The 15,660-nt window shown below is 37.3% G+C and overlaps 1 protein-coding gene across 2 annotated transcripts in view; it reads left to right on the forward strand.

Annotated features, from left to right (window-relative positions):
• Nucleotides 1-4,298: 4,298 nt before the first annotated feature.
• Nucleotides 4,299-15,660, forward strand: part of LHPP (phospholysine phosphohistidine inorganic pyrophosphate phosphatase) — a 146,831-nt gene continuing 135,469 nt past the window's right edge. For both annotated transcript variants that reach the window (XM_088131760.1, XM_088131761.1), the window contains exon 1: nucleotides 4,299-4,455. In XM_088131760.1, coding sequence (XP_087987886.1) covers nucleotides 4,328-4,455 — 128 coding nt within the window. In that variant the 5' untranslated portion in view covers nucleotides 4,299-4,327. The remainder of the gene's footprint in view (nucleotides 4,456-15,660) is intronic.

The raw sequence follows: 15,660 nt of genomic DNA on the forward strand, positions 1-15,660 counted from the left end.
ATACGTACATTTTGTGTTACTGCATTAAACCCATTAGGATCAGGTTTATGACATTATGCATTTAGCTGACTTAACTATCTACACTTCCTTCTTTTTTTAATCACAATTTTTTTCTATGTTCTTTCTTTCCCCTTTGTGTAATTCTGTGATTGGTTTGCAGACTTAATAAGCCTTAATAATGGTTTATTAGGTTTTTCCTTAATGTGTAGTGTGAACCCAGCCATTATGCCTTGCAAATCATGGTTTGTGTTGAACAACCTGTAGGTACCTTGCAGGTATTACTAATCTATAACTTTCAACAGCCCTAGCCAGTACGGCTGATGAAGAGAGATGGCTAATATGACACGTGAACTTACCATTGTGCAACCCCAACCAATACTTGTTGTTTTTTAAAAATTTTTTATCCCACCTTTATTATTTTTATAAATAACTCAAGGCAGTGAACATACGTAATGCTCCTTCCTCCTCCTATTTTCCCCACAACAACCCTGTGAGGTGAGTTGGGCTGAGAGAGAGCGACTGGCCCATTTATTCAGTAAACCCTGATCAAACACACTGGATTAGTGCATCTGTCCTTGTTTTATTTCAGACTGATTCTGTGTGTGGTTATATATGTCTAAGGCCATTGAAATGAATGTTCTAAGAGGTCTGCCTAATTATTATCTCAGTGTTAGTAGTGCAGCAGGAAATAATTTTGCTTAAAATGTAAAAGAAATATTTCACTTTCAAGAGGCAGGAAATTCTATCCCAGTGAAGATGAAACATTTCTATCATCTGCTTTGCTGATACATGAATAATATTACTGATCCAATCACTTCATTTTGTTTTCTCTATCATACTTCTTAACCCTGGGCATCTGCAAGAGGAAGTGATGCACATTAAAAAGGGGCAGGGCTTTGACTGTGCACGTGCAACTGCCATCTTGCCTTTTTGGACCTTCCTGTAGAACCCCTTTACTTAACTGCTATATGTTTAAACCAACAAGATGCAAATTTCTGATTCAATTCTAATATTAATGCTTAAAGTGACAAATGGATATGTTTATATTTGTTCCAATTTGAAGTTATTTGTAAGAATAACAATTTAATGTTTTCCTTTTTTTCTTGTAACAATTTGTAAATGCTTATGTCATGTTTATATTTTGTAAATCTTTGATCTATTCTTTTTCCTTTTTTCCTTCCTTCTACTTTTTTTTTTGCTCCTTGCAAAACAAGCTTTAGAAAAAGATGTAAAATAATGAACAATAATCATTATATGACATTCCCTACAACAGGCAAAAGAAGTGCAAGAGGAAATGCATGATGTATATTGTAAATCAGAAATAAAGGCAAATAACTGAATTGAAAAATGAGAAGGGCAGGAGAAAAAAAATCAGCTGAATTTAATAAAGACACATCCTGTACCTCAATGGACAATAGGTAAAATAACATGATTCACTGATGATTTCAGGAGATGGCATAAATATTGCCTGTATGGGAATAATCGCACAAGCCATTATTTATCTGACAGTACATCTTAATCTTCTCCCCGAGGTAGATTCTGCCACTATTACTCATCTTGAAAAGTACCTTACATGGCAATAGGTCCCATTGAAATGAATTATTGCTAGGGGCACATATAGCCATGCTTTTATTATGGCCAAAACTAGAGATAAAAGCTGTATATACTTACCTGAGAATATGAACCATTTAATTAAACTGATTTTGATTAAACTCATGTAGAATTGCAGAGGCAGTATATATTTGGGATACTAATTGGAAGAAAGTGGGGAAAAAATCTGTAACTTTGTCACAGAAGGTTGAAAATTTCAGAAAATTGGTCTAAACAGGAATAATAATCACAAAAACCGGATAGCACAGGTACAAAAGTTATGTATACATCCTGATTTTATCTTATGTATGATTCCATAAAACTTCAGGCACCAAATATAACTGACTGCTCTGGAAATCAAACTATTCTCTTTGTATTTTAGAGTGTTCCTACAATATTACCTTCGTTTAAATATAACCATATATCCATTTGTCTGGATTCTCCTTTCTTTCAAAATAGCCCCTATGCCAGTATATACATTATTGTGAAAAAGAAAAGTATGGCAATATGTTCATCACAGAATATGTTCCAGTGAATATATCATAGCTATTGATTCGTTTTTAATGTAGTATAACACATGGAATTTGTATAGTATCAGCTTTGGGCTGGAGGGCGTCATTAAATATAGCCAAGTCACCAGCATGCAGGCACATACTGGCACACACTTGGGTTGTTTTGTTTTTCAGCTCAGGCAGACATTAAGATTCTGTTGGAGTGCTCTTTAAATTGCTTTGATGCTAGGTAGGTTTCAACCCTGACCTGTCCTGACGGGCAAGTGATGGCTCTTACAAGCTCTGGATCAATATTCATAGCGGGTGTCCTGAACTGATAACACTATCCAAGACAATGTCCCATATCAGTGAGGACAGCTGAGATATTGTACCATTAGTGGTGTTGTTTTAAATAACCTGATCCATTTCACAGTCTATATAATGAATTTTACCATTTAGATGTTATCTTTAAGAAGAGTGACTTGGAGCACTGAGCAAATCAATGATTCAAAGACTCCTTGGCTATTCTTAAAGCAGGCTATAATTCCAACACCACCTCTTAATATTTTTGAATTGCAGCATGACAGTGATTGCGGTAATAATAAATAAGCATCTGCACTGTACCAAGACTGTGAAAAAAAACCCATTATCATCTAAGTTTGAACATAAATGATTAAATCTCTCCTGTAGCTGTAAAAGATATGGATCACTCCACTTTGTTCTTTCTGTGACAAATTAATTAGGTATTGTTATTTATGTAAGTGGAGGTCTGATGCTGTATCAAGTGAGAAAATCCAACCTGTAGCCTAATTAAGACCGCAATCTTATGCATAGGACTTATAGGAGAGTAACTCCCCCAATATGGCAGAGCTTACTTCAGGGCAAAGACACATAGGCTTGATTGGTTTTGCCTGGATACCTTCTGGTACTTAACTCTGATTTTATGTGACACATGAACCTAGCCAAAGTAAGGGGTTTACATACTGTATAACATTACACTATATTGCAATTTGTTTTGACCTAGCCAACGCAGTTTTATAACCTATGGTTAATGTTTATGGTTTATTCAATAAATCATGATTAATAACAGATTGCTTAGCATGATACAAAACTTAAGTCAGCAAGGTATTTGTACCTAAGTGGGCTTGCAGTATTGCAAAATCAAACATCATACAAGATTGCCAAACTCTCCCAAGTATGTAAGAGTGACATTTGTGTCATGATGTCATTGCCTATATCTTGTGATTGGGGATTATGGCAGATGCTGCTGTATGAGGACAGATATATAACAGTTCTGGCACTTAAGGCAGGACAGGTTGAGAAATGTATTTCTCACCTTCACTAGCCCAGCAGGTAGGACAAAACAGTTAGTTGTGAGGAATAGAGCAGTCTTACATTAGGCAGAAACTGGGTTTGCACATTACACAAGCCATATTGTCACTGTAAAGCATGGTTTAAGGCTAGCATATTTGTAAGCCTAGTCATCATGGCTTACTCAACAAACCATGGTTATGACAAACTGATTTAGCACACAATTTGAACCCACAGCTATTATCTTCTACGCGCTGGCTTTGGAATGAGGCTCCTCCTTGTGCTTTGCCCCCAGCAGCACCACATCCTGGCCATCTTGGCCGGTAAGGAGTAGCGCCTTAGCCTCACTTCCAATCCATTTGCTGGTCTGCTTCCGCTTCTCTTTGGCCGAGGGGTAGGGACGGGCGCCGGAGGAGTCCAGAGGAGAGCTTCGGCTCCCTCGCGGTCGGCCGCCCAAAGGTGAACGCGCGACACGATGAGGCTGTTGCGCCTTGCGGGAAGAAGCCCCACACCTGGGCGTAGGTCTCCGCTCTCTTCTCTCCGCACCGGTGCGCAAGCAGAGCGCGAGAGGCATCTCCGGGGCTCAGGCTTCCCCAGCAGGAAGGTCCCGCGAGGAGACCTGAGCTGTCCGGAGGAACGAAGAAAATGGGCACGTCCCTAAAGGCGCGTTGCCGAGTCTCCTCCACAGGACTCGGGATGACAGTCGATCGGGCGGCCCCTCCTTCCCTTCCCTTCTTCCCTTCCGTCATCGTTGGTCTAGCGAGAAGCTCCCTATTAACTTCTCCGGCGTTGCAGCCCCAGGAATCGCCCGGGTGGAGTGCCAACTACATTTCCCAGGGGCCTTCGCAGGCAGGAAGAGCGGCCGCAGTCTTGTGGGCGGGTGTGTCTCCATAAGCAGGCTCTTGCTGAGCTGGGGGCGGGGCTTATTCTCCGTTATGGCTGATGGGGGCGAAGCCTTGTCGGGTGTAGAGGGAGTGCTGTTAGATATTAGCGGGGTGCTTTACGATAGTGGAGGCGACGGAGGCGGAGTCCCCATTCCTGGATCTATAGAAGCTGTAAAAAAGTAAGTGGGAGGCCTGCAGCAACTGGCTGCGAGGCTTTTTGTCCTCCTTCCCGCCACCGACGGGGCAGGTCCTGCTGGTGGTGCTCGTTTTAAGTCCCACCGGTTTGGGTGGACTTGCTGGGAGAAGCCCTTCCTACGCTCCGGGCTTCAAGAAAGGGCGTGTGCGTATTTCTGTGGCTTGTGCAACCAGTTGCAGATGTCAATCTAACTATAGTTAAATAAACCAAGGTTTATCCTGGGGTGCGAGCTCAGCCACTAGCTGCTATTAGTCCAGGGCTAGATTCACATACGGCGCCAAGCTGCAAACCGCGGACTCCAAACCACTTACACGGATGATTTACACAGCACTTTAAACCCAAACTTAATCATAGCATAATGTGTGAATAGTCCATTTTTTTCTCCCCTGCAGTTAAGCCTTCATTATGGTGTTAGTTGATACCCCGACTTGGCGGAATGACATTTACAGTACTATGATTTTATGGAGTGCTTTTATTTTATTAATCAAATTTATATCCTGCTGTAATCAAAGCAGACTCTTGGTGGCTCACCGTAACAAATAAAACCTAGTAATACACCCCCACAACAAATTATAATTCCATTTTTTAAAAATTAGTGTGGAATCCTGCATATGCTTACCTGGGAATACCCCTTGTTCTCTTCACTGGAATTTACTTTGCTCTTAAATAAATACCCAAATAATAAGTACAGTACATGCTTTTGTGCTATGTGCCAAAAAGATAATGCAAAGATATTTAGCATTTAGATAATAACTCTAGCTAAAGGCAGGTTCTGTATGTGTGCATCTCTCCCTGATTTTTTTAGATAAATTATGTATTTTCTGCTGCATACCAAAGCATATACCACAGAGACTGCAACACCTACAAGATTAACCGCTTTAATATGGTACTATTGTTGCCCTCTGTATAGATCCTGGCAGAATCTTGTTCTGATTAGCATTGCAGCTCTGTGCCCATTTACACAGTGGGACTTGGTTCTGAGTAAAATAACAAGGTAGGGGAAACATGAATTAATTGGTTTTTTGGAATTCTTCTCAATCCTTTTATTAACAGTGAACACTGGAGATACCTTTATTTTTTTCCTCTAGCTAATTTTGTATGCGTGCATGCATCTGCATGAGGAAAGAAAAGATGGGCATTTCTTTGCTCTGTGCACCTGATGGGGATGCTTAGAATGGAGGAGTCAGCAATATTTTGAACCGACACCTCTTTTGGCCTCTCCTATTGGGATTCATTGAAGGAATTTGGGGAAAATCTTTTTCTTCTTCGCTCCTGGCCAGATCCAGCCCATTTTAAAATTTCCTTCCTTCCTTCCTTCCTTCCTTCCTTCCTTCCTTCCTTCCTTCCTTCCTTCCTTCCTACCTACCTACCTACCTACCTACCTACCTACCTACCTACACCAAATTTGATCCTATCCTGTTCAATTTTCAGAGAATTATTATGCTGACAGATAGATAAGGGGTTATTATCTTGACCCCTTTACAATTTCCCCCCCAACATCTGATGGATTGGAAGGAATAATAAGCATAGTTTTTCTAATGCTTTCTTATACAGTAACAGCTTTTACTTAAACCAGACCTGCACAACTTGGAAGTAGGTAAGGGCCGAAATTAAATAGGCTAAACATCTTAGGGCTACAGATAGGTTTTTAGCGCCTCACTTTCCAAGTAAAGTTATAATAATGGGATAATGTTTTTTATTTGCAAAATAGTTTAATCATTAATTGTACTATAATTATTATAGTATAACTAATGATTAAACTATTTTGCAAATAAAATAAACCATATTATAAAAAAGGGAAATTTCAATTATTATACTTATTACTTAAAAAAAAAATTACTTTGGTAAGTTTGAATATATTTTTAAGGTTTTCTTACCATTTACATTTCGTTAATGGGACGTATTATACTTCTTGTCAGCAATCAGTTTATCTATGTTCTGATTTGATCTTCTGCTTCTTTTGATCATCCATTTTACAAAGGTATTAGTCTTGTAAAATTTACAATTATCAAAATGGCCGTTCTCTCAGAGCTGCTTCGGTGAGTAATTTTGCCGCCCTCGTCACCGTCCTAATGTGTCAGCGTGCACAGGCTGAGGGCTGATTGGTTATTTCCTGGAAATCACCCCTGCGACAGTTCATCGCAGAAATTTTATTTAAAAAATATATATATTTACTGCATTTTCGGACCTTGCGCTCACGAGTGATGCGGGCTTCATGAAATCCTTTGGGGGGCTGCATGTTGTGCAGGCCTGACTTAATCTGATGCCCTCCAGATACATTGGCTAAAACTCCCATCATCAGCCCCAAACCAAAGCTGCCTAATGATTATGGGAGTCATGTTATGGTGGCTGTCTACATGATAAAATACTGTTTTTCCTCCCCAAATGTTCTTATCCATAACAGAATATTGACTTTTTTTTTAAATTGGGAAGCACAATATATTCCTGTTCTCTCACTGAAATACAAATGCTGTTCAACAATCATGACTTGCATCAAGAATGCTAATGTTTGTCCTTGTTTGACAGATTTTAAGTTCTTACTATTTGCTTTTGCAACCATATATTATATTCAATGTACTCTGCTAATACTGGACAAATGTTATAAGTTATCTAAACCAGCATGTCTGTTTTAGCATTCTAAGAGGAATTAGGGGTGTTTTTGTTTGCATTATATTTCTCTGATTTTGTTTTTCTTTTTTCTTTTCAATATTTTTGGGTACAAAATAACTGCTTATTGTTTCATGCTGTATATAATACATTTTGTAAGTATAGATGCCAAGATATTAAATTATATTTTACAGATAACTTAAATTGAAATGTAACTTAAAGTAATATAAGCTGTGTTGATTGAAATGTTATCAGAGTCTTTGAGCTAAATGCAAGATGTTGGCGTTCTGGAAACCAGCCAGTCCTAATTCTTTATTTGGGGTTAATATTTAACAATTAATCTGGCTTATATACTCATTTGACTCAAGGGAAGAAGAGAGAAATATACAGTATTGCATCTTCAAAGTCTGCTTTGACATGCTTTCTAATTATTGGTCCCAGGAAGCTCAATCACTAAACAGTGAAACAGATTTGGGTTAAGTCTGCATTGGTAGAATTGGAGCTGAAATTTGCTCAAAGGCATCTCAGTATTGATTCTCTGCCAATTATCTGGAAGAGTCTGATACTTTAAATCAGAAAAGATGATTATCAGAATTGTTAATTAAGCTTGTTCAGCCAGCCCACACTGGGAAGTTTTGTTACATCTCTCTTAAGTTTATGTCTGATTAATTTTGTTAGAAATGCCTATAGTCAGCATTTCACTATCTTTGCATTGAAAGCATCACTGATAATAAGCTTTGTCTCAAAAAAGTGTGTGTTGAGTTCTGTAACAGCCACCTATATTGTAAATGTTTGTTAGCAGAAGTCATTCATCTTAACCTCTTTTTTAGCACCAAGATGATAAATACTATATACATATACATGAGTCCACATAAGATTTTTCCTTCTGCTTTATAACAGCTTTTTAATAAGAGGCATATAAAAGAAAAATCTCACAATACGTGTGTTAATTAAAATGTGAAACTGGCATATTATTCAGTAGTAGCTTGTTTACTTGCTTAAAGCCCATTATAAAGAAAACATATTTTTTTAATTATAAAAAAAAACCTTCTTTTTACAGTTGATTACAAGAGAGAGAATGAAACAAGTGTAGATAAACTATTTTTAATATGAACGTATAGTTTTTCATAATTTAAAGCCTGACAGGATGCATGCAGTTGCCAGAATAATCAAATTCTCTGCTGAATTTTCTTTTTATGGTATGTCTGATTTATGGCTAGCTTACACAGATTAACCCACTTATTTTTTTAAAACAGCTGATCTTCAACTTAAATTGTCATGAATGTAATACTTTGGTGGCAACCATATATCAACTTATTTGAGGGAAAGTCCAATTTAAATTAAAAGGGCTTTCTTTTTGCTTGAGGCTAATAGAGGTTTGCCATTTCTCTCATTGTTTTATTACCTTCCAAAGGAGGTAACATGTAAAAATAAATTTTAGTATCTAAGCTGCTACAGGACATCTTTATTTTTTCTTATTAGAGCATATGTTGATTATGTTAGCTGTCAGTAATTTGTTATGAAGTGTGACCACACTTTTTATGCTTTGCTGTTACTAGCAGTTAATTGTATGGAGCACTTTACTGTGACAGCCTACAAGAACCCTAGTAAGAATCTTTAGTTGAAAGCCTTGATCCAATCAGCCATAGCATCTCCTCTGTTCTACGCCATTATTGCTCTGATTGGTTTACACAGCCTCAAGATGAAGTAAGCTATTTGCTTTTCATGTTGGAACCAGTGAGGAGTTGCCCAGTTGCAATACAGAAGGTGGTTAAAGAGCAATAAAAATACCGTGCTTCAGACCTGTTATTTGCATTTACAGCTGTGTGCTGATAGCATACCTATTAGCATATACATCTGAAAAGCCCACAGCGGTTGGACATTTACAACATCCTGTTGTTTGGCCCGTATTCGGCATCTGTTAGCACAACTTTCAACAGGACTCTTTAGAAGGGGAGCGGAAATCTAGGGCACCATGACATGGTGGAGCAGCTGGATGATCATGTTAGAATAAGATGCCTGCAGAGTCTTACAAGGGCAGGATTGCAAAAAGAGGTAGACCAATTGGAATTGTAAAACAATTTAAACAGTTGGGGTGGGAAGAAGGGGAGAAATAACCTCACAGAGAAAGTATGGATAGTCTTGGAAACTTCTCTACAAAGAACCTCCTATGAATGGAAGGGTTGGAAATTGTTGACGTGTTTAAAAAAAAATAATGGTACTTTATTATCATATTCCCTATGTGCATCTGCTTTATGTTGCAAATTTCCAAACGTTTAAACGTTTCCAAACTGTAAGACCCCATGAGGGATGACCCCAAATTTTTCCTCTTTATTTAGCCTGTGTCATGAAGTATAACAAATTCAGTCAAATATTAAATAACAGCTATCACAGCAGAAATATATGTATTAAATCTGCTGTATTACAGCAGAAAAGGAAGGCTAAAGCAGTGGATTAGTCAAGATAATACCGTATTTTAAGATCAGGAGTCTTCAGTATTCTTTTTTAAATTTATATTTTCCTCTTTTAGAGAGTGCATAATCTATATAGAAAAATCGTGGTTACAGAGAACACTGTAATAATGGTAATAATTTATTTGAATAGATGTGACTGTTTTGTAACATACCTTGCTTGGGTATCTCATTATGGTTGCTTAGAATATGTAACATAGAATTTTGACTATCAAAATTATCAACTAAGCATATGGTAGTAATCTCTAAGCTTAACTACTACAGTGGTCTTGTAGCAAGGCTGCCATTGTATATACTTGGCAAACCATAAATTGTACAGAACGTGCCTGCCAGATTGGTTTCTGGGATAACCCAACAGGGCCATTCCACGAATGTATCAAATGTGTGTGTACAATTATTTAAGCTGTCAGTTTGTTTCTAGATACAGTGAAAAGTATAAGTGAATGCATTCAATAGTTAAACATAATAATAATTTATTAAACTTGTAAGGTTTAAGGTTACTTAAGGTCCATCTGTTGGAAAGCCTATTTCTCACTGCTTATTAAAGTCAGGTGGTTTTATTTGCCACTGGTTTGATTGGCATGAGTTCTAAGGGAATGGGTTTTTTTGCCTTCTTATCAACCCTTCCTGAATTGGTACAATAGGCATTCAGTAGAAGCCACAATGACATAATCATGCAAATGATGCCAAATATATAATATACATCAGTCATGTCATGAGCTCATGATGTGAATTAAATGCAGGATGTAATTCACATCATTTGCATGATGATGTCATGCATGTAATGTCCCCCCCCTGCACTGATGCCTGTAACATTCTTCCGATTAGAAACGTGATTAACAATTGTGTTGACCTTAAAGCAAGCCTTGAAAGCATTCTTTTTTGATGAACTTTTTAATAAAGGATTTTAATATTACTATAATATATACTATAATACTATACTATAATACTATAAAGTGTCTTAAAGCCTCTGGAAGTTGGCAGTTTAAAAGTTTATCAGATAAATGTTGCCACTTCATATCTTTCTAACTACTGTAAGCAGAATCTATTACTGCTTGCTTTTATTGTAAATAAGCATTTTTGTTATACCCTAGTTGAAATAGACCAAGAACTAGTGAAAAAGTAAAAGAAAATGCACTATTTTTTGCCAAGAAAGTTTACCAAATATACTTGGAATATTTAAATAAATAAATAAAGCAGCAAACCAAAATAATAATTAAAATGTCCAGTCCTTATTTACTGTGTTCATTGTTACTTACTCTAAGGTACATATGGTAGAACTATAGCCTTGATATCATAAACATTTCTTCCTGACAGTTTCCTGTGGTTTAATCCTGTTCTGGAGTCTCAAAAAAGGCACCATTTCCCCAATCAAGCAGTTATGTATAATCTACTCCTATCTTCCATTTAAAATGCATCATGGTAATTGTCAATTGCACCTGCCAAGAGCGTCATCTCAGTTCTTTCACAATTGGGACAATGTTAATCATTCTGATTTGTGCTTTGTTGTCCTTGCAGTAATTAGTAAATTAACCACTAGGTCTTTGGTGCTAAAAGAAAAACATGTCCTGGAGCTGTGGCTGCATTATAACCAATTGTTTATTTCACATCTTGCAAGCTATCCCGTAGTATTGTCTTATTTTTTAACTATGCCATCAGCCGCTCAAAAGAATCTGTTCTTTTCTTATTGTAACTCCAGCATGGTTTTAATGTGGTTGAGCATACAGTTTTAATTTTTTTCCTTGTTGAGCTAATAGAAGAACTAGGATTGGTATTGTATAACTCTGCCATGCCTGTTTAGATCTTTGTCCCCAACATCAGGAGCTTGCATGCTCTAAGGCCTTCCATAGAAACCAGTGTTTTCAGAGATCTGCATCAGTACAGCTTTCATTTTCATGATTTTAAGAATTGCTTCTGAATAGCTATAGCTGTAACTGTGGACAGCCTGGGCCACACAGTACATTCCTCATGCAAACTCTGCCTTGGGGGACTGTTGAGATATGGGTAAGACTTTCAAGTATTCAGTGTTAAGATTGAATTGCAGACAGCTATCAGTAGTGAACCAGGAAGAGGCAGTGTGGTAGGAAGTCTGGGCCTTGGGACTAAGTCTGGAAATTGGAATTGATGAACACATATCAAAAGAACTAGGCAGATTATATAGCTCAGACAAAATCTTAGCCCAATTAAGCCTATTATAGCTGTTCAACATAGCCCAAATTCTACCCTGGATAGGTGGGATTCACTTCAGAGTCTGAGAATACTCTGAGAAGAGCTAGATATTTTTAATACCAGAGAGATGTTTCAAGCTATGCTTCTGATAAATCATCATTTGGGCATTACAAATAAAACTGAAAGTTCAGGGTTGGGTTCTCTGTAGCTTCTGATGGGAGAAAGTGATCCTTTTCTATACTAAAAATAAAAAAGGCCACAGGGTATGTCTACAGAGCCATAGTTCCAGTTCTGTGTTAAGGGCATGGCAGACAAATGGTAATTTCTATACTTATCCAAAAGAAAAACTATGTTTCTCCCCAATAATTTATCTTTAAAATTGGAGGATGAGAAGTTCCACATTCCCATCCTAGATTTGCTGGGAACATGGTAGTTCTATTCTTCCTTTTGGAGGAAGGATTGTCTTCAATTCAAGGTTGTCTTCTTTTGATTTAAAAGTAGTATAAATGGAAATTGGAAGGGAGCAGTACCTTTTTTGGCATGTGCGTAAACAGTTGAGTGGATTAATTCAAAATTTGGGAGTACACTAGAGGCACTTGAGAATGAACTGTTCCAACTTTGACACAGAAAGGATGACATTATGAGCAATTTAGACTTCAATGTCTCCTTCAATTTGATGTTTTTGTGTCAGGCTTTTTTTTTTTTTTAAACCCTTGTAGATTCTTTTGGATTAAACTTTGTTAGCTGATTTCTCTGTTTACAATGTATTGTTTGGAGATGGTATTTCATGTTGTTCAAAGGGAAGAACTACTATAACCTTTGCATTAGCAATGGTATAATATGTTTACAGTTTTTATTAAGAAGGCAAGTGTATGACCTAATTACAAGAGCCAGTTTGGTGTAGTGGTTAAGGCACCAGGCTAGAAACTGGGAGACGGTGAGTTCTAGTCCTGGCTTGTGCATGAGGCCAGCTGGGTGACTTTGGACCAGTCACTCTCTCTCAGCCCTAGGAAGCAGGCAATGGCAAACCACTTCTGAATTCTTGTCAAGAAAACTGAAGGGACTTGTCTAGGCAGTCATCAGAAGTGAAGACTGACTTGAAGGTGATAGATAAATAAACAAATAATGACTCAATTATAATTTGTGATGGGTTTGGTGTGGCACATGCTTGGTTTGATTCTGCCTTGCATTTCATGAGCTCAGTTGTGTCAGTTTTATCAGCTCCCATTATTTTTTGTTAGTAATGGTAACTTGTAGGGCAAAATTGGTGGTTGCCGCAGACAGAACCAAGGAATTTAGGTGAAACATTCAACCACTCCATTCTAGTGGAAACACTTGAATGTTTGATCATATACCTTATACCCAAGTTGTCTAAAACAATGTCTCTTAATGGCATGGCCCTTAGCCATAGTTTCCTGGCATTTTGAAGCATAAAAGAACATGGAAATCCTTTAATGCAACATATTATACCAAAATAATTTTTATTAATGTCTATCAAACTATGTATTTGCATTTAATTTTTTTTTGTATTTACTGAAAAAAGTGAGACGTGACAAAATGTAAGCTTGCCTTGAAGCTAGAACTTGGCAATGTGACTTTACATGCAATGGACCAAATTTCTGCAGCAGTGGACATCATTTGTATAATGACATTATTATAGAAATGATTTAAAATAACACAAATAATATAATTTATTAAACTTGTATGCTGCCCAACTCTCTGCAACTCTGGGCGGCTCACAACAATCAAAGAAATTACAATCAATAAAACATAAAAGATGGCAAGTGTGATGTAGTGACCGGTCTCCTTCTCCCTCTCCAAAGACCTGGATGAAAAGCCAGGTCTTCGCAGTTCTTCTAAAACAACAGAATGGGGGCCATACAGATCTTGGGTGGAACCTCATTCCAGATAAATAACACAAATTGTATAATTGGTGTCAGTTGCATAATGTTAATGTGCAAACAGTGTACATCACTATTTCAGTATTTAACTGACATTTGTGCGTAATGGACACCCTCCCCAGTTAGTGGGTCAGGATAGTCTATTTCAGCTTCAGTGCCTTTTAACCTGCTTTATAGACCCTTACAGTGCCTCCAGAGTAGTGGTCAGAGAGTTCGTATAGTGAGGTTAAAATAGACTTTTGTCAAATAATGATACTCAGTTATTTGGACTGACAGGGTACTTCAGATTTAAAGCTATCCTGTGACTCTTCAATTGGTTATATTAATGTTCTGTGTGAAGAGTGACAATAGTTCATAGATGTATTTTCCCATTAGACCAAGCTAGCTATTTACTTACCTACTTACATGCTACCCTAGTCATAGCTGACCCAGAGGAGCATACATGCATGATATAGTCATTGGATTAAAAGCAAGGTACAGAAGGTGTGTGTGTGTGTTCATATTCATATTCATATTCAGAATTCCCTAACAGGATCCCTAACAACCAATCCAATACAAACACTTTCCCTGTGGGAAGAATCAAAGGAATGTCTCAGACCCCAAAGGCATGCTGGAAAAGCCAGGTCTCAGTTATTTTTTAAAAATTAATCTGATCTCCAGAAGAATGCTGTTTCGGAGAAGGGAGCAGTGACTGAAAAGGCCCTACTCTATGGTCCTTGCAGATGACACTCCCTCCAGGTCGGTATCCAGAGAGAGCCCCTTCTTGAAGATCTTAACAGATTGGCAGAGCCCCTGGGAATAGGTGGTCTTGAAGATACCCAGGTCCTAACCCCTGAAGGGCTTTAAAGGAGACAACCAACACCTTGAAGTACATCCAAAAGCAGACTGGTAATATTATTGTTCCAGAAGGAATGAACACAGAAAACCCTTATCAGAGGTTTTCAGAATTGTAGTAATCTGTGTGTTAAAAAGAACTACAGCTGACTAAACTGTTCTCTTTATTTCTTGTTGAAAGGCATTAGCTAAGTGATGATTAAAACGAGGCAAAGAATTGCTTCCTTTCTGTTAGTCCCTAGTTAATTGTTTACCAACAGATGCTCTTTATATACAAAGTGTAATAATGATTTCACAGTGGAAGTGTTGTATTGGATTCGATTGGCTTTTATAGATTATAATTAGTGACTTCAAAGGCAAACAGTTAGCTATCCATCAGTATGAAACAAAGGCCAGTGTAATACGATTACCGGATTATATTATCCATAAAAATGTTGTGATTAAGACAGCTCACAATAGTAGTAATGACAAATTTATTTCCTGGGCTGCTCACACAAAATAATAGCTCAACTGTCAAGGTTGTTAGAGAGAAATAGGGAAAGACTTTCTGATCTGCAAAAATAAACTTTTTCATAAAATTTACACTTAGATCCTGTAACTATGCTGGAAATTCAAAGATCAGGGGATTAATTGGTGAACTTTTAATCATTACTCACTTGCACTTAACAGATAATAAACCCTAATAAAACTAGGCAACTAGTTTCATGCTTTAAATTAGAACAATAGGATCAAAGTAACAATTTGTGTATCCTTGTCAGAATTCATCTGTGAGTTTTCCAGTTGCCACAGGCTGCATTTGTTAATAAGAACTACTTGTAGAATTAGCTTCCAGTTGTATTGTATTTGGGTCCTTTCCTGAGAGGGTAGTTAATGATTTTTGGTTTCTAAACACCCATGCTGGATATTTAAATATCAACTTTGCATAAGAATGAAAAAAGCTAGAATATCTAAAATAAGTTTCTTCTTTCAATATTTCTGTTGGCTAGTGTGTGGGCCTACTTCAGTAACAGAACACACACATTAATCAAGGAAGCACACATTCTTTTGGGCTAATGGCTACCTGGGAGAGCTTTGCTGGCAGCAGCCTTGCCATAACCATGAAGCTAGGACAAAAACAAAATTTGATTTAATTTCATTAAAATGTAATTAAAAATTAAATGAATTATAGTGTTAATATAATTGTGCCCCCATGTATTTAATGTTTCC

Source organism: Python bivittatus, unplaced genomic scaffold (assembly GCF_059951505.1).
Source record: "Python bivittatus isolate LINGU-HERP-01145 unplaced genomic scaffold, Pbiv_v1 ctg000980_np1212, whole genome shotgun sequence".
In the NCBI taxonomy this organism is placed as follows: Eukaryota; Metazoa; Chordata; class Lepidosauria; order Squamata; family Pythonidae; genus Python; species Python bivittatus.